At 34.2% G+C, this 20,457-nt stretch overlaps 1 protein-coding gene across 3 annotated transcripts in view; it reads left to right on the top strand.

The window, feature by feature from the left end:
• Positions 1 to 20,457, top strand: part of LOC128217377 (prestin-like) — a 78,473-nt gene that overhangs the window by 10,259 nt on the left and 47,757 nt on the right. Inside the window, exon 1 of one of the 3 annotated variants that reach the window (XM_052924503.1) lies at positions 7,984 to 8,229. The exons of 1 other annotated variant lie outside the window; for it this stretch is intronic. In XM_052924503.1, coding sequence (XP_052780463.1) covers positions 8,166 to 8,229 — 64 coding nt within the window. In that variant the 5' untranslated portion in view covers positions 7,984 to 8,165. Of the gene's footprint in view, positions 1 to 7,983; positions 8,230 to 18,322; positions 18,537 to 20,457 lie in introns of those variants that run through there. One more of the 3 variants, XM_052924505.1, reaches the window with a different exon arrangement.

The raw sequence follows: 20,457 nt of genomic DNA on the forward strand, positions 1-20,457 counted from the left end.
GTTGAGACAACTGTGTGTATAGCTGTACCTGTATTCCTAATTAGAGTTGAGACAACTGTGTGTATAGCTGTACTCGTATTCCTAACTAGAGTTGAGACAACTGCGTGTATAGCTGTACCTGTATTCCTAACTAGAGTTGAGACAACTGCGTGTATAGCTGTACCTGTATTCCTAACTAGAGTTGAGACAACTGTGTGTATAGCTGTACTTGTATTCCTAACTAGAGTTGAGACAATTGTGTGTATAGCTGTACCTATATTCCTAACTAGAGTTGAGACAACTGTGTGTATAGCTGTACCTGTATTCCCAACTAGAGTTGAGACAACTGTGTGTATAGCTGTACTCGTATTCCTAACTAGAGTTGAGACAACTGTGTGTATAGCTGTACTCGTATTCCTAACTAGAGTTGAGACAACTGTGTGTATAGCTGTACTGGTATTCCTAACTAGAGTTGAGACAACTGTGTGTATAGCTGTACTGGTATTCCTAACTAGAGTTGAGACAGTTGTGTGTATAACTGTACCTGTATTCCTAACTAGAGTTGAGACAACTGTGTGTATAGCTGTACTTGTATTCCTAACTAGAGTTGAGACAACTGTGTGTATAGCTGTACTTGTATTCCTAACTAGAGTTGAGACAACTGTGTGTATAGCTGTACTTGTATTCCTAACTAGAGTTGAGACAACTGTGTGTATAGCTGTACCTGTATTCCTAACTAGAGTTGAGACAACTGTGTGTATAGCTGTACTTGTATTCCTAACTAGAGTTGAGACAACTGTGTGTATAGCTGTACTTGTATTCCTAACTAGAGTTGAGACAACTTTGTGTATAGCTGTACTTGTATTCCTAACTAGAGTTGAGACAACCGGTGTATAGCTGTACTGGTATTCCTAACTAGAGTTGAGACAACCGGTGTATAGCTGTACTGGTATTCCTAACTAGAGTTGAGACAATTGTGTGTATAGCTGTACCTGTATTCCTAACTAGAGTTGAGACAACTGTGAGTATAGCTGTACTTGTATTCCTAACTAGAGTTGAGACAACTGTGTGTATAGCTGTACTCGTATTCCTAACTAGAGTTGAGACAACTGTGTGTATAGCTGTACTCGTATTCCTAACTAGAGTTGAGACAACTGTGTGTATAGCTGTACTTGTATTCCTAACTGGAGTTGAGACAACTGTGTGTATAGCTGTACTTGTATTCCTAACTAGAGTTGAGACAACTGTGTGTATAGCTGTACTTGTATTCCTAACTAGAGTTGAGACAACTGTGTGTATAGCTGTACCTGTATTCCTAACTAGAGTTGAGACAACTGTGTGTATAGCTGTACCTGTATTCCTAACTAGAGTTGAGACAACTGTGTGTATAGCTGTACCTGTATTCCTAACTAGAGTTGAGACAATTGTGTGCATAGCTGTACTTGTATTCCTAACTAGAGTTGAGACAACTGTGTGTATAGCTGTACTTGTATTCCTAACTAGAGTTGAGACAACTGTGTGTATAGCTGTACTTGTATTCCTAACTAGAGTTGAGACAACTGTGTGTATAGCTGTACCTGTATTCCTAACTAGAGTTGAGACAACTGTGTGTATAGCTGTACCTGTATTCCTAACTAGAGTTGAGACAACTGTGTGTATAGCTGTACTTGTATTCCTAACTAGAGTTGAGACAACTGTGTGTATAGCTGTACTTGTATTCCTAACTAGAGTTGAGACAACTGTGTGTATAGCTGTACTTGTATTCCTAACTAGAGTTGAGACAACTGTGTGTATCGCTGTACTTGTATTCCTAACTAGAGTTGAGACAACTGTGTGTATAGCTGTACTTGTATTCCTAACTAGAGTTGAGACAACTGTGTGTATAGCTGTACCTGTATTCCTAACTAGAGTTGAGACAACTGTGTGTATAGCTGTACCTGTATTCCTAACTAGAGTTGAGACAACTGTGTGTATAGCTGTACCTGTATTCCTAACTAGAGTTGAGACAATTGTGTGTATAGCTGTACCTGTATTCCTAACTAGAGTTGAGACAATTGTGTGTATAGCTGTACTTGTATTCCTAACTAGAGTTGAGACAACTGTGTGTATAGCTGTACTTGTATTCCTAACTAGAGTTGTTGAGACAATTGTGTGTATAGCTGTACTTGTATTCCTAACTAGAGTTGAGACAACTGTGAGTATAGCTGTACTTGTATTCCTAACTAGAGTTGAGACAACTGTGAGTATAGCTGTACTTGTATTCCTAACTAGAGTTGAGACAACTGTGTGTATAGCTGTACTTGTATTCCTAACTAGAGTTGAGACAACTGTGTGTATAGCTGTACTTGTATTCCTAACTAGAGTTGAGACAACTGTGTGTATAGCTGTACTTGTATTCCTAACTAGAGTTGAGACAACTGTGTGTATCGCTGTACTTGTATTCCTAACTAGAGTTGAGACAACTGTGTGTATAGCTGTACTTGTATTCCTAACTAGAGTTGAGACAACTGTGTGTATAGCTGTACCTGTATTCCTAACTAGAGTTGAGACAACTGTGTGTATAGCTGTACCTGTATTCCTAACTAGAGTTGAGACAACTGTGTGTATAGCTGTACCTGTATTCCTAACTAGAGTTGAGACAACTGTGTGTATAGCTGTACCTGTATTCCTAACTAGAGTTGAGACAATTGTGTGTATAGCTGTACCTGTATTCCTAACTAGAGTTGAGACAATTGTGTGTATAGCTGTACTTGTATTCCTAACTAGAGTTGAGACAACTGTGTGTATAGCTGTACTTGTATTCCTAACTAGAGTTGTTGAGACAATTGTGTGTATAGCTGTACTTGTATTCCTAACTAGAGTTGAGACAACTGTGTGTATAGCTGTACTTGTATTCCTAACTAGAGTTGAGACAACTGTGTGTATAGCTGTACTTGTATTCCTAACTAGAGTTGAGACAATTGTGTGTATAGCTGTACTTGTATTCCTGACTAGAGTTGAGACAACTGTGTGTATAGCTGTACCTGTATTCCTAACTAGAGTTGAGACAACTGTGTGTATAGCTGTACTTGTATTCCTAACTAGAGTTGAGACTACTGTGTGTATAGCTGTACCTGTATTCCTAACTAGAGTTGAGACAACTGTGTGTATAGCTGTACCTGTATTCCTAACTAGAGTTGAGACAACTGTGTGTATAGCTGTACTGGTATTCCTAACTAGAGTTGAGACAACTGTGTGTATAGCTGTACCTGTATTCCTAACTAGAGTTGAGACAACTGTGTGTATAGCTGTACCTGTATTCCTAACTAGAGTTGAGACAACTGTGTGTATAGCTGTACTTGTATTCCTAACTAGAGTTGAGACAACTGTGTGTATAGCTGTACTTGTATTCCTAACTAGAGTTGAGACAACTGTGTGTATAGCTGTACTCGTATTCCTAACTAGAGTTGAGACAACTGTGTGTATAGCTGTACTTGTATTCCTAACTAGAGTTGAGACAACTGTGTGTATAGCTGTACCTGTATTCCTAACTAGAGTTGAGACAACTGTGTGTATAGCTGTACCTGTATTCCTAACTAGAGTTGAGACAACTGTGTGTATAGCTGTACTTGTATTCCTAACTAGAGTTGAGACAACTGTGTGTATAGCTGTACCTGTATTCCTAACTAGAGTTGAGACAACTGTGTGTATAGCTGTACTTGTATTCCTAACTAGAGTTGAGACAACTGTGTGTATAGCTGTACTCGTATTCCTAACTAGAGTTGAGACAACTGTGTGTATAGCTGTACCTGTATTCCTAACTAGAGTTGAGACAACTGTGTGTATAGCTGTACCTGTATTCCTAACTAGAGTTGAGACAACTGTGTGTATAGCTGTACTTGTATTCCTAACTAGAGTTGAGACAACTGTGTGTATAGCTGTACTTGTATTCCTAACTAGAGTTGAGACAACTGTGTGTATAGCTGTACTTGTATTCCTAACTAGAGTTGAGACAACTGTGTGTATAGCTGTACTTGTATTCCTAACTAGAGTTGAGACAACTGTGTGTATAGCTGTACTTGTATTCCTAACTTGAGTTGAGACAACTGTGTGTATAGCTGTACTTGTATTCCTAACTAGAGTTGAGACAACTGTGTGTATAGCTGTACTCGTATTCCTAACTAGAGTTGAGACAACTGTGTGTATAGCTGCACTCGTATTCCTAACTAGAGTTGAGACAACTGTGTGTATAGCTGTACCTGTATTCCTAACTAGAGTTGAGACAACTGTGTGTATAGCTGTACCTGTATTCCTAACTAGAGTTGAGACAACTGTGTGTATAGCTGTACTCGTATTCCTAACTAGAGTTGAGACAACTGTGTGTATAGCTGTACTCGTATTCCTAACTAGAGTTGAGACAACTGTGTGTATAGCTGTACCTGTATTCCTAACTAGAGTTGAGACAACTGTGTGTATAGCTGTACCTGTATTCCTAACTAGAGTTGAGACAACTGTGTGTATAGCTGTACCTGTATTCCTAACTAGAGTTGAGACAACTGTGTGTATAGCTGTACTTGTATTCCTAACTAGAGTTGAGACAACTGTGTGTATAGCTGTACTCGTATTCCTAACTAGAGTTGAGACAATTGTGTGTATAGCTGTACCTGTATTCCTAACTAGAGTTGAGACAACTGTGTGTATAGCTGTACTTGTATTCCTAACTAGAGTTGAGACAACTGTGTGTATAGCTGTACTTGTATTCCTAACTAGAGTTGAGACAACTGTGTGTATAGCTGTACTCGTATTCCTAACTAGAGTTGAGACAATTGTGTGTATAGCTGTACTCGTATTCCTAACTAGAGTTGAGACAACTGTGTGTATAGCTGTACCTGTATTCCTAACTAGAGTTGAGACAACTGTGTGTATAGCTGTACCTGTATTCCTAACTAGAGTTGAGACAACTGTGTGTATAGCTGTACTCGTACTCCTAACTAGAGTTGAGTCAACTGTGTGTATAGCTGTACCTGTATTCCTAACTAGAGTTGAGACAACTGTTTGTATAGCTGTACTTGTATTCCTAACTAGAGTTGAGACAACTGTGTGTATAGCTGTACTCGTATTCCTAACTAGAGTTGAGACAACTGTGTGTATAGCTGTACTTGTATTCCTAACTAGAGTTGAGACAACTGTGTGTATAGCTGTACCTGTATTCCTTACTAGAGTTGAGACAACTGTGTGTATAGCTGTACCTGTATTCCTAACTAGAGTTGAGACAACTGTGTGTATAGCTGTACCTGTATTCCTAACTAGAGTTGAGACAACTGTGTGTATAGCTGTACTTGTATTCCTAACTAGAGTTGAGACAACTGTGTGTATAGCTGTACCTGTATTCCTAACTAGAGTTGAGACAACTGTGTGTATAGCTGTACCTGTATTCCTAACTAGAGTTGAGACAACTGTGTGTATAGCTGTACCTGTATTCCTAACTAGAGTTGAGACAACTGTGTGTATAGCTGTACCTGTATTCCTAACTAGAGTTGAGACAACTGTGTGTATAGCTGTACTTGTATTCCTAACTAGAGTTGAGACAACTGTGTGTATAGCTGTACCTGTATTCCTAACTAGAGTTGAGACAACTGTGTGTATAGCTGTACCTGTATTCCTAACTAGAGTTGAGACAACTGTGTGTATAGCTGTACTCGTATTCCTAACTAGAGTTGAGACAATTGTGTGTATAGCTGTACCTGTATTCCTAACTAGAGTTGAGACAACTGTGTGTATAGCTGTATTCCTAACACATCTATAAATAGTTCATGTTTTAAAGTAAACAAAAATGTTGTTAATCCCGTTGTTAACTGTTTATCCCGTTGTTAACTTTATCAAAGTTCTGAACAAACGGGTTAATTTTTTCTTCGCTCCGGGACTGGAAAAATAGAAACCTTAAAGATGCACTCTTACTCTCAAAGAAGATTTACCACAATGTGTGCAATTGTGTTAAAATGTCAAAAATAGATGAATGAATGTCGAAAACAATGGTTCTTATATTATGAAGGATACCGAGGTTAATTTGAAAAAAGGTGCAGAAAACACGGTATTTCTGCCTTATGAGACGATAGTAAATCACAGTAAATCTTTTAGCACTCACCAATCATTTAATATTTCAGCTATTATATACACGGTTACAATCTTGTTATCAGTAAGTGATATTTTCCATAAAAGCACTATTTAGTAAGCACTGGCTAGTTAAAGATTTATCACTCACAATTTATGTTTGTTGCATTGCCAAGGTATTCACCGTGTACAATAATGTTACAATTCTTACGAGGTAAAACGGCGAACATAACAACAAAAGACAGCTTCCAGGGTCAGATCCAAGTTTCGACGTTAGATGGAGCAACCCCCACCCCCATCCCTAGAACCGCTAGTGGCCCATGTCCGTAGAGAAAAAAGAAATCGTAACGATGGTTTGCATAGTGTATACTCGGCAATCAAAATATTGACACTTGCGTTTATAAAGCTGCACTCTCACAGATTTACCGTTTTTACAACTTTTTTATTTTTTGTCTTGGAAAGAGGAAATTTTTGCGTAAATATCTGCAAACCAATGATAAAAGATTGCTGACAAAAGATCAGAGCGCAGATTTTCATATTTCCGTTCGAAAATTAATGTTTTATGGCTTAAACCGTTGCTAAAAGTTTAAGGAAAATGCATTAAACATCAATTTTGGTAAAATACTTAAATATGAAATTCTGCGATCTAATTTTTTGTCAGCAGTCTTATATCACTGGTTTCCATGGATATTTTTGCAAACATTGGCTCGTTCCAAGACAAAAAAATAAAAATTGTGAAAACTGACGTTCAATCTGTGAGAGTGCAGCTTTAAAGGCAGTCTTACTTTTTACATAATTCAGGACAGAAAGAGAAATATGAATTATACTTTTATATTCCATTCTTTATTGTATACATGTATAGAACAGAACAGACATTACATTAAAGCTACGTATAATGTTTAAATACACCATTAATGGTTTAACAAAAAAATTAAACATAGGCGTAACAATATTGATCAAAAGTAGTAAAAACATTATACTTTGGTTAATGATAGTTGAGGTTGAACTTATCATTTATTAAGGCTGTTTATGAACCAAAAAAAAAAAAAATAACAATCATTTACAATTTAAAATGCACGTTCGACACTTAATTTATACTGAAAATGTGTCATTTGTTCAATAAATAGAGTAAATACACTGTTTCTATTATTATGTTAAATTCAAAATAGGATAAAAAAATGAAAAAAAATGAGCGCTCCCTCACAATTTTTTTTTAAAGTGCGCGAGAAACTTAAGTGTAAACTTTTGGCCTTATATAGACAGTCTTAGCAATAGGACAAATGTTTTGTTTCCAACGCCGATATCAAACTAGATCCTTTAAATTCAATTTATTGTTTAGTTCTATGTCTAAATAATAATGCCTTTGTCGAGACCCATTTTCTATGGACAACCAGAAGTGACAACCACTCATTGAAAATTCTCACGAGCAGTTTTTCTAAAATAAATGGAACAACTTCAGAATAAACTTCACCGGCATTTCTAAATCACATTATTACATTTCATAGTGCATATTAAGGATCTCTTAGTTGTTCTTAATGTTCTTAGTAGCTTTTGGTATTTCTTAGTAGCTGGTAGTGGTTTTCAGCAGCACCGCTTTTCAAATTTCTGAAATTTAAAATTTTGCCAGTACTGTATAGTAAGAAACCTTTATACAGGTTTTAAGATGCGGTTTATACACGCTCAATCATGTTTGCGTTTCAAGTTAAATTATTTTATTGTAACAACGCCGAATTTAAATAATTTAAACACCAAGCTAAATGCGTATGATGATTAAATTTGACTGTAGCTTTTTAAATTAGCATCTTGAATAAGGCGGGAAATACTGGTCCAGCAGCTGGCAACCGGAACTAATATTTTCGGAACTCATCGATTTTTATCACGGGAGATCACTCTGAAAATACAAAACATGTTGGAAGGTCATTTGTTTACAAACAGTCACGTTTCAATGTACTTTAAGAGATCGGTATTGGGTTTCCTATGTTAAACGACCTTAAAACATGACTAAATTTCCCGCTTAGTAATGCTACATAACCTCAAACGAGTTGCATGAGACGAAAAATGCAATTTTACAAATACAAACTGAAAGTAGCTCTAACATGGTTAAAAATGCGCATGAATTTTCACAACAAGCCGCGATTGAAATGGAGGAAATAGGACTAGGTACCGTTTGTTTTTATTTTTGTTTGATTTCTTCCATTATTCAGAATATATTTCATTAGGTATTAATTTCCTAATTATTAAATGTTTTGATATTATTTACCTGTTCAGAAATCACATATTGGATTTCATCATAGACATCTGTTTTATTTGCATTATTATAAATACAACGAAACAGTATCGCTGTGGCAACTGAATCCTTTTCTTATCATGGACTACTTTTTATACCGTATGCCGTAAAAGATATTCCATATATTGGACCAATGATAAACAGGTCATGTATAATTTTTACTATTGAATAAGATTATAAGTACATGGTACTTGTAGATATATTAACGGTTGTCCGACAAAAATTAGGATACAGTACTCCTCTTTTAACAATCTATGACCTGATTTCTGGAGTATCATATCAAGTACAGTCTACATGGAATAATTTATTGATGGCGTTAGCCAGGTGTTTAGCATCTCTGCTTAGCAGATTGGATAAGTCTTGCAAGGTCGGCTTTGGGGGGTGTTGGCGCATCCAACACGCCCCGTCCCCTCCCTAAAATCGTCTTAAGTTTACTCTGTTTACAGTATAGGTGAAAAAAGTAATACAATACACACAAAATGCAGTATTACGGACAATAAATACTAATAAAAAAATTTGGTGGAGTACCTGGTTACCCCCTGCCAACACATTATACCAAATACATTTTGGTTCTGAGGGAGAGGCACAAGTCAAAAGGTTTCGCCCATCTAAATTATGCCCCCTCTAATGTCAAATCCTGGATCCGAATCTGGCCACCGTTACATGCAATGTATATCCATCAGGATGAATGGTTCTCTATCACATGTTTATCATGGTATGGTACATTGTCTTATCTTAAAAAAAAGTCTTTCATGTAGTTTGATCTTCTTGCTCATTCCCCCTATAAAGTTTACCATAGATTTACGGCTACGGCAGGATCAAACTGACTGAATTTCTTGTGTTCACACTTAAAAGCTGGTAGTCTCGGACTACCAGAATGCCATTTGTGACAAACTCAGTGAAATTGCACTTTAAAGGGATCAACGCCCTTTCATCTCTATAACAGCTGATATTTATGTTTTGACTTCATATAGCATTCATGTACTTGACTACAAAAGTTAGAATGTTGAAATCCTAGAGAAAGGTATTGAGTTTGAATTGCCACATTTCAGATTTTAACTCACTTACAGCCTATAATTATGTGTCTTTATCATATCACAGAAAGAATCATAGAATGGCCCTAAATTTCTTGAATTCCTTGATCACTTGATCAAGGGTACACTTTATTTAGGGAGCTGCTGTGTTATCCCTTTTTATAATAGGGTAAAAAAGGTAGCTTGCATATTTCATTATAAGACTTATTCTTTTAAGCAAGGGATGTCACTCCTGCAAGCTCTTTAGTCAATTTGAAAACTCAGTTGCTTCCCTTGCATTAATAAATGTTCTGAAAATGATTGCAAGTTTTCAAGAGTAAATATTAATTGAAAGATAAACATAATTAACAAATTAAAGTTTTGACTTTTCATGTTCTTCTGAGCAATTTGAGGCTGAACTTAGCCCGATACTTATAATTGTACTTTTTGCCAAATATATAAAATATATATTCAGGATTATTTTATTTTTTATCTTTTTGTTATTATAATTCACACCAAAAATGAACCCCTCGAACCATTTTTGTATTGAACACAGTTGGTGTATTCTTAAAAACAAACTTTATCAGATTCTTTTATCTTTTCTCTTTTGTTCATATTAAGGCAAAATTGGAATTGCTAATTTGAGTCAAAATGACACATTTTTCCCCAATTATGAAAGTCCCTAGCCCTTATCCAAAACTGGTATAAAGAAAACACTTTGTTGTCGGTTTTCAACTGTTTAATAGTCATCACAGTATATTTCAGAGCTTGCTCAAATTCTGGATTTGATTTTACAAGTTTGTCTATATTTTTTAAGCAAAGCACTAACTATTGTAAGAATGGTGTAATACTGGTATAAGAATGGCTTTTTGGTGTAAGAATTTGGGCTTGTTCGTATAAAAGTCTTATTTCGATGACTAACTGCTATATTTTCATTCAATTCATTATTCATCACTAGAGAAATTACATTACTGCAAAAACGGCTTGTTGTTCAAGGCGATATTGCTTTAATATTACAGTCAGCAAATTCCAAGTATTGACATACTGGAAGTGGAGCCTTGAGTAATGTTGTAAGAGTCATGCTATTACTTGCATTTCCTTTCTTGGCAGCAGATAATTCCAGAATTTTCCAGTTCCCACATTTTGGCAAATATGCAGGGCTGGGATGTTAAGTGAAGGACATGACAAAAGGATAAGGGAAATTTCAGCCACAGTGTTAATGGTTTTTGAATTGTGCATAATATTAATACAGATATTTTTTTATTTGATTGTTGATGTGGAGAGTGACTCAGAAAATGGAATTGAATTATAAATTTTAGTTATAAACTTGTGAGTTTTTTCGAAGACAAAATTTGAGGTATTGTCTAGCTAGCCTAGGTGTCGTTTTTTGAAGGCGTCAGTGTGCTAAAACTTTAAACCTTGGCCAAAACTGAAAATAAATGGCGATATTCAAAAGCAACTTGGTACACATGTGACCAGAGATAAAACACAGTTTAAGATATTCAGATGGAACTTGGTACACTAATTACGGAAAGGCCCATAACCCTGGCTTCAACAGTTAATGAGTAAGGCCCCTCTTTGATGAGAGACAGATGAGAGTTGACTATTGCTCCACAGCCTTCTTCTAAATTGATATTCTAATACTGATTATAAAGTTGTACTCTCACAGTTTTGACATTTTTTTAGTTTTTGTCTCAGAATCAGCTGATTTTGGTATCAATTCTTTCAAAACAGTCATATAATATAACTCAAAATAGAACGGATCCCAATTGTTTGTGAAACAGCCGAAAGTTTCATTATTCTTTAAGCGTTAGGAATGCTTTTAGCCTTAAAACATCAATTTTTAAACATAAATATTGAAAACTGTGATTTCATCTTTTGTCAGCAGTCTTGTATCATTGGTTTCAAGACAACTATGCAAAAATTGGCTCATTCCAAGACTAAAAACAAAAAAGTTGTTAAAATAGTCAATCTGTGAGAGTGCACTCACTAATACATGTATCAAAAATGAATTTTAATGTGATAATAGTTGCTCTGTGGATGATTATTTACCTTCAAAGAAAAATCCGATATTTTGAAAACTTGTGTTTAAATCCAACTTGATTTCAGTGATTATGTCCACAGACAAAATCCATATTTTGCTAATATTATATCAAGTATTGAAGTAAAAAGATGAATATTGGCGTTTTAGAATTTCAATTCTGTGTTTAAATTTCTATGGAAACACAAGGTTTAAATTCCAGTGCATATCAGTAATACCATTAGTGATTTTAAATGGTGAAAGAATGACTGTATTGCATTGAACTATTTTGAGATGAACATGTTGTCAATTTATGACTTTAAATAGTCCCCTAAGCCTAAAGAAAGTACACAAGCCTGTTTATTTGTCTTGTGGAATATTGAAGTTGTTGTGTTTTGTTTTTATTGGGTAAGAACTTAACTCTGAATTTTCAGTTTTAAAAGAAAGTCCTCCACTATCACGATGAAACTCTATACATACAAAATTTAAATCTGATATTCAATACTTGGATAGTGACCATTGGAATGTGTTAGGCAGTGCTTATCAGGGTTTGAATTTGAAGCGACAAAATGGGGGTGTCTCGAAAAGGCAGTAAAAGGAATTACAAATACAAGAAAATTTCAGGTAATTCAGTTTTGAATAAATGTTGTGAGTGTGGAATGTTGTAAAGCCTTTTTAACTGTTTAAAGGGAAGTAATTCATTACAAAATTTACATTTATTATTATATCATGTATGAGATTTATGTCCCTTGATCAGACTTGTGTACTGCTCCAAAATTAAAAAAAATACAAGCTTGTATTTAGTGGATTTTTCTTAGACATTTTTATTTGACCAAAATTTGGCCCTGCTCCAAAATATCTAAAAATTCAGGCTTGTGTCTAGGGTTTTATTAGGCCCATTGTTTGGCCAAGTTCGTCCCAGCTCCAGATTTTAAAAATATATCAAGTTTGTATTCATTTTTTTAGGCCCATTTTTTGGCTAAATTTCCGCCACTTTTCCTCTCCATAAAAAGGATATATATTTTTTTATGCCCCCGAAGGTGGGCATATTAAAATCGCACCGTCCGTCCGTCTGTCTGTCCGTCCGTCCGTCCGTGTGTCCGGCTCAATAACTCGTGTCCGGGCTGTAACTTTCCCTTGTATGGACAGATTTTAAAATAACTTGCCACATGTGTTCCACATACCAAGACGACGTGTCGTGTGCAAGACCCGTGCCCCTACCTCAAAGGTCAAGGTCACACTTAGTCTTTATTCACAATGGAGTGCTGCATATAAGGACATAGAGTATAGGTTGTCATGTCCGGGCTGTAACTTTCCCTTGTATAGACAGATTTTAAAATAACTTGCCACATGTGTTCCACATACCAAGACGACGTGTCGCGTGCAAAACCCGTGCCCCTACCTCAAAGTTCAAGGTCACACTTAGTGTTTATTCACAATGGAGTGCTGCATATAGGACATAGAGTATAGGTTGTCGTGTCCGGGCTGTAACTTTCCCATGTATGGACAGATTTTAAAATAACTTGCCACATGTGTTCCACATACCAAAACAACGTGTCACGTGAACGACCCGTGTCCCTACCTCTAAGGTCAAGGTCACACTTAGTGTTTATTCACAATGGAGTGCTGCATATAAGGACATAGAGTATAGGTTGTCGTGTCTGGCTGTAACTTTCCCTTGTATGGACAGATTTTAAAATAACTTGCCACATGTGTTCCACATACCAAGATAATGTGTCGCGTGCAAGACCCGTGTCCCTACAGTGTCAATGTCACAATCGGGGGCATTCGTCACATACTGTGACAGCTCTTGTTTAATTTATTTTTTGGAGGAGATTTGACCTGTTAACATTTAGCAAATGATGCAATATACTGCCATTTTTTAATAATGTCCATAGGTTGGTTGATTAAAATGTTCTAAAACAAGTTGAACATTTCATACAAATTATGTTAGTATTTTTCCCTTTTTTGCCAAAATGATGCTATATAGTGAGCCCCGCCAAGATTCACTTGAAAGTGATAAAACCACTGTTTTGAATTTAGTGAAAGAGTCGGAGGTTGTTGAAGTTATAGTATTGATTTTGTAAAAGAGTAGGATGTCGTTGGAAGGGTTTCACTGTGTTTAGGGAGAAGAAAAAAAATCATATTATATTTTTAACACATATGCAAGATTCATGTGACTATGTATCTTGATTATATTTGTGTTTAGCTAGAAAATTTCTCAGAATTCAAGGTTATGAATTTTGTGAACCGATAAGGAGTTGTCAGATGTTGAACAAGCATTTCACTGTTAAAAGGGAAAAAACTATGATTTAGATATAAATCATGTGTAAGATTGGTGTCCCTTGACCAGTCTTGTGTTGTGTCATCTTTTTCTGAAGGACAAAAAGGAGGTATTGTCATAGCCTTCTTTTCATTGGTGTCCGCCTTTGCCCAAGTCATAGTGCAAAAACTTCAACGTTGACCATAACTGAAAAAACTGAAAAAGATGTTCATAGGAAATTTAAAATGGTTTACATGTTGTAAGTGAAAATATGCACTTGTTTACCATGACCCATAACTCTTCCTTTAATTACTCTAGAGTTATTCCCCTTTTCAATTGAAAAAAACAACAGATGGGCGTTTGTTCAGTGGTGCTCTTGTTAATGGTTTTATGAGCATTCATCTTGATACCACATTGTTACAACAGATAATTAGATTATACTGTCCTCTTCTAATCTACAAACTTATGGTACGATAACCTTTTACAAGTGAAATTTTTGGTTCCCTTTTACAAGTAATATATTTGGTTCCCTTTTATAAGTGATATATTTAGTTCCCTGCTTTACAAGTGATATATTTGGTTCCCTTTTACAAGTGATATATTTAGTTCCCTGCTTTACAAGTAATATATTTGGTTCCCTTTTACAAGTGATATATTTAGTTCCCTGCTTTACAAGTGATATATTTGGTTCCCTTTTATAAGTGATATATTTAGTTCTCTGCTTTACAAGTAATATATTTGGTTCCCTTTTACAAGTGATATATTTGGTTCCCTTTTATAAGTGAAATTTTTGGTTCCCTTTTACAAGTAATATATTTGGTTCCCTTTTACAAGTGATATATTTGGTTCCCTTTTACAAGTGATATATTTGGTTCCCTTTAACAAGTGATATATTTGGTTCCCTTTTACAAGTAATATGTTTGGTTCCCTCTTACAAGTGATATATTTAGTTCCCTGCTTTACAAGTGATATATTTGGTTCCCTTTTATAAGTGATATATTTAGTTCCCTGCTTTACAAGTAATATATTTGGTTCCCTTTTACAAGTGATATATTTAGTTCCCTGCTTTACAAGTGATATATTTGGTTCCCTTTTATAAGTGATATATTTAGTTCCCTGCTTTACAAGTAATATATTTGGTTCCCTTTTACAAGTGATATATTTGGTTCCCTTTTATAAGTGAAATTTTTGGTTCCCTTTTACAAGTAATATATTTGGTTCCCTTTTACAAGTGATATATTTGGTTCCCTTTTACAAGTGATATATTTGGTTCCCTTTAACAAGTGATATATTTGGTTCCCTTTTACAAGTAATATGTTTGGTTCCCTCTTACAAGTGATATATTTGGTTCCCTTATGCAAGTGATATATTTGGTTCCCTTTTACAAGTAATATATTTGGTTCCCTTATGCAAGTGATATATTTGGTTCCCTTTTACAAGTGATATATTTGGTTCCCTTTTACAAGTGATATATTTGGTTCCCTTTTACAAGTGATATATTTTGTTCCCTTTTACAAGTGATATATTTGGTTCCCTTTTACAAGTGATATATTTTGTTCCCTTTTACAAGTGATATATTTGGTTCCCTTTTACAAGTGATATATTTTGTTCCCTTTTACAAGTGATATATTTGGTTCCCTTTTACAAGTGATATATTTTGTTCCCTTTTACAAGTGATATATTTGGTTATAAAGAAACATCAAATAGTGCTGTAATATTTGAAACTGCAAGTACCATAAGTTTCAATTGAATTTGTTACATTGACATAGTTGCAAGCTGAAATATTTTTTGATGATGTACAATATTTTTTTGTTAGCTTTGTAACTACTTATTTATCTCTGAAATCTAATTGAGAGTTTACTGTTTCAAATAGCGAAATGTCAAATTGATTTTTAGCTCTACTGGCCAAAGGCCAGAAGAGCTTATGCGATGGTAATGTGTACGTAGAATGTGCGTCCGTGCGGTCGTGCGTTCGTGCATCTGTAAACAATTGCTTGTGAACACGATACCGTTTTGATTGTATCTCGATGAAACTTCTACAGTATATAGATATCCATTAGAGCTCGGTTCCTTTCGAAAACCAGCCAGATCCGTCCATAAATGCCTAGATTATGGGCCATGAAAGTTTTAAAGAAATGCTTTCTATTTTTAGCCAGGTCTGCATGAGCGAATTCTATTTTTACCCAAGTTTACATGTACATGTAAATTCAAGTCTAGAGTTAAGGGAGACAATTTGCAAGTATAGGATTTTGAGAGACAATTTGCTTTTTGCTTCTGCAGTTGATTTTGTGAATTACTCAGCCTTGTTCTTGTTGAAAGCCCAAAGGCCATTTTTTAGCTTTAAGTTTTGTAGTTTGCACATTCATCTTAACAAAATTGGTTGTGAATGTTTAAGTTATGCACCTGGTGTCATTACTGGCCACACCCAGGGTTCACAGGTTTGGTAAACATAAATCTGGAAAGGTTTGAAAATCTTTTTGTGTGTTCGTGCATCCATCTCAGCACAATTGATTGTGAACGTTTGTTCAAATTGATCAATGTTGTCCTAGGATGCCCTTGACTTTGACCTTTTGACCAACTTTTTTTAACTTTTAAAACTACAGAAATTTTTACTATGAGTACAGTTTTGAAAGCATTTTTTTTGTCAGATGACTTTTACTTGGCACATATTAAAATAGTTCATGCAACTAATCTGCTTACAATACTTTCTGGGCTCAGATGTTGAACGTGCTATGTTTTCAGGTAACCCAAACACAAAACATAAGTATATGTCTGTTGCCTTTTACCCATACATACATGCTCTGTATTGATATGACCACAAAAGCCATGCCAGTAGAGCATAGGCCCTTTTGGGCCTCTTGTTTCACTGTTCTAAGATTTTTAGCTGCTCCTACTTTCAAATCAAATGTCATTCAGAGCATACTGGGCTGGGACACAGTTTCCAAATTGACATTATTAAATATCATTTTATACCCTTTTTAACAACTTTGATGAATGAAATGTCAAGAGACCAGTTCTAATTCTTCATTTTTTTGCATATCTGAAGAATTCATTATGCTCAATTCATTCAGTCATTAAAACAAATAAATGTAAATTGCATTTTCGACTTGGAATATTTTTATGAATGGGAAATATATGTAACAAGTCATGTTAAGTTGTAATTGCATTGATTGTCGAAAACAATCGAGCAAGAGAATTGAACCTCTTGCTTTAGAAGCCCTTTTTATGTTTTTTTATGAGACTAAAAATGTTATTGAATGTGGCCCCGAAAATTGTACTTGAAAAGCATGTTTTTATAGGTTTGAATTTTAACAGATTTGCAGGAATTGACTTTGTTTGCATGTTTTTGAATTTTTGCATCTTTTTTTATATAAATAACAAATATCATAATAATTATCTTATAATAATAGTAATAATAATAATAATAATAAAAATGATAATAATAGAGATATTGAAGTCCTATTTTAAAAAGAATATACTATTAAATTTCCATTAAGGCATTTACTAGCTGACTGCAAATTACATTTTAATACAGTTTAATTACTCCACCACGAAAAGGTGACTTTACAGTAGTCAGATACCTTTGTTGCTTAAAATGATAGATATTTAACTATGTTGACTATGGTGGTAGTTCTAGTTCCACTCACATTAAAATCTTCATAGCATAAAAATTACTCCACCACAAAAATTGATGACTTTACAGTAGTGATACCTTTGTTGCTTAAAATGATAGATGGGTGAGTTACTATGCTGACAATAGTGGTAGAACCAGTTCCACTCACAGTCAACACTGCATTGCATGAAAATTAAACCACCACAAAATCTGATGACTGTACAGGAGTGATACCTTTGTTGCTTAAATGATAGATCCAGGGTGAGTTACTATGTTGACAATAGTGGTAGTACTAGTTTCACTCATGGTTTACAGTACATAGTATGAAAATTAAACCACCACAAAAATTGATGACTTTACATTAGTGATATATGGGTGAGTTACTATGTTGGACAATAGTGGTAGTACTAGTTCCACTCAGAGTCAACACTGCATTTCATGAAAATTAAACCACCACAAAATTTGATGACTGTACAGTAGTTATACCTTTGTTGCTTAAATGATAGATTGGTGAGTTACTACATTGACAATAGCGGTAGTACTAGTTCCACTCATGGTTTACAGTACATAGTATGAAAATTAAACCACCACAAAAATTGATGACTTTACAGTAGTGATAGATGGGTGAGTTACTATGTTGACAATAGTGGTAGTACTAGTTCCACTCAGAGTCAACACTGCATTTCATGAAAATTAAACCACCACAAAATTTGATGACTGTACAGTAGTTATACCTTTGTTGCTTAAATGATAGATTGGTGAGTTACTACATTGACAATAGCGGTAGTACTAGTTCCACTCATGGTTTACAGTACATAGTATGAAAATTAAACCACCACAAAAATTGATGACTTTACAGTAGTGATAGATGGGTGAGTTACTATGTTGACAATAGTGGTAGTACTAGTTCCACTCAGAGTCAACACTGCATTTCATGAAAATTAAACCACCACAAAATTTGATGACTGTACAGTAGTTATACCTTTGTTGCTTAAATGATAGATTGGTGAGTTACTATGTTGACAATAGTGGTAGTACTAGTACAACTCACAGTTAAAGCTGCATTTCACTAATTTCTTGGTCTCTGGACTGAGTAGTAGTATCTAACCTATCTTCCGATTGAGATATTTGTTGATTGGGTTAAAAGTTAGATAATGAAAATATAGTTTCACTTAGTGGTTGATTATATACTGATAAATATAGATATAAGAGTCTTATTTGCTGATATTTAATTATTGGGATAACTCATAAGAGTACAATCATAATGAGAGGTAAGATTTGACTCAATTATTAGCTATTTATAATTAGAACATGTATATTTAAAATGTATATATTATTATGAAGTGATATGCCAAACCTATTTCAGAACGTGAAATGTTGCATTAACTGTATGATATGGAAACTGTTTCAAATTTCTTGAAACATCTTAAGCATAACCAGCTGAAGTATCATATTTCATCAAACCAAATTATTTACATAATCTTGATTTTACAAAATTAAAAATAGTTTATCGTGAGTAAATAGTTTATCATGAGTTTCATAACAGTGATCAAAATTAGCACACAAGCCCGCATTAATCATGCGCTGGTAAAATGTCTTTTGGGCTTACTCAAATTCTGAATTTTATATAGCAGGGCTTGTTCAAGAAATTGATGCAATAGTATAAGAATTCGGGCTTGTTCATCCAAAAGTCTAATTTAAATGAGTGTCATAATGCTTATATTATTGAATGTCTATAGAACTTTTAAAGTAAGAATATTTCAGAAATTATATCAAAACCAAAATGGTAAACTTTTTAAAGCTTGATCAAGTCATAAGAAGAGAGACTTAGAGGTTTTGAGAAATTGGGCTTATATTAATTAGTGATGTTCCGATGATCGATTATAATCGAAAATCGATTGGTTGGGCCTGAAATCGGCGACAATCGATTGTATTTGGTTATAATCGATCATCGAAAAAAAAACTGAAAAAAAATATAAGTAGGTGTTCAGATGTTATCTTTAACAAAATGGCAGATGAAAGCCACAATGAGCAAGTAAAAATGAACTATTTTTTATATAACACTTAATAACTTTAATCATAGACATAACGTATATATATGCATATAATGATTAAGAGTTTAGTAATGTGCATGAATAAAACTTCACTTTGGGTTTTATCTAGTATTTTAAAAAACCGATTGTACTATCGATAATCGGTTACTTGAGTGGAACCAATTATCGATAGTAAAATTGGAACCGATTCCCAACACTAGCTTAAATATAAATTTAAAAAAAATATATTGTTGATTTGGGTTGTTTACTAGCTCAAACTCGTGATATAATTTCCTTTGCACATTCATTTTTCATCAAATTTTTAATTTGCGAGGAAGTGTGTTACTTAAGAAACAATGAAGGGCTGATTAAACATTTTAAGTAATTTCTTAACTGAAGTCGATTTTCTAGAATTTTTATAACATCAAATAAAAAGAAAACTAGAAGTTTTTTAACATCGAAGTATATTTTCATCCTTTTTTTTTTTTTAGAAATTATTTAATAAGTATATGAATGACCATGAGTTACTAAATAGAAAGTGACTTAAGTTATGAGTTACTAAATAGAAAGTGACTTAAGTTATGAGTTACTAAATAGAAAGTGACTTAAGTTATGAGTTACTAAATAGAAAGTGACTTAAGTTATGAGTTACTAAATAGAAAGTGACTTAAGTTATGAGTTACTAAATAGAAAGTGACTTAAGTTAGGAAATGACTTTATATTTGATATGAATACATGCATACCCAGATACATGAATAAAAAATTAATAAAAATATACTGGTATATAATACATCATATACAAGATTTCATACAGTACATATCTTTTTTTAAAGATTTTATGGCATTGCATGGTCTTAATTACCGGTACATATTTGCTAACAGGGGTAAAATGTCTGATGAATGAAACAAAATATATTATTTGAAGGTTTTTATTGTAAAAAAGCTGTCTTTTATGTATTTGCATGTCAGAATACACACTTTTATTACCGTAAAACTTCTAAATGACATATATGCTCAGTTTTGTTTTCATTTTAATGCCTATACGTCAATTTTGGACAAATTATGTGTCTGTAAGATCATTTTTATATTAATTTTTTACATTTAAGGCATAATTATGTCAATGTTGGACAAATTATGTGTCTGTAAGATCATTTTTGTG

This window comes from Mya arenaria, chromosome 14, assembly GCF_026914265.1.
Source record: "Mya arenaria isolate MELC-2E11 chromosome 14, ASM2691426v1".
NCBI classification, from domain to species: Eukaryota; Metazoa; Mollusca; class Bivalvia; order Myida; family Myidae; genus Mya; species Mya arenaria.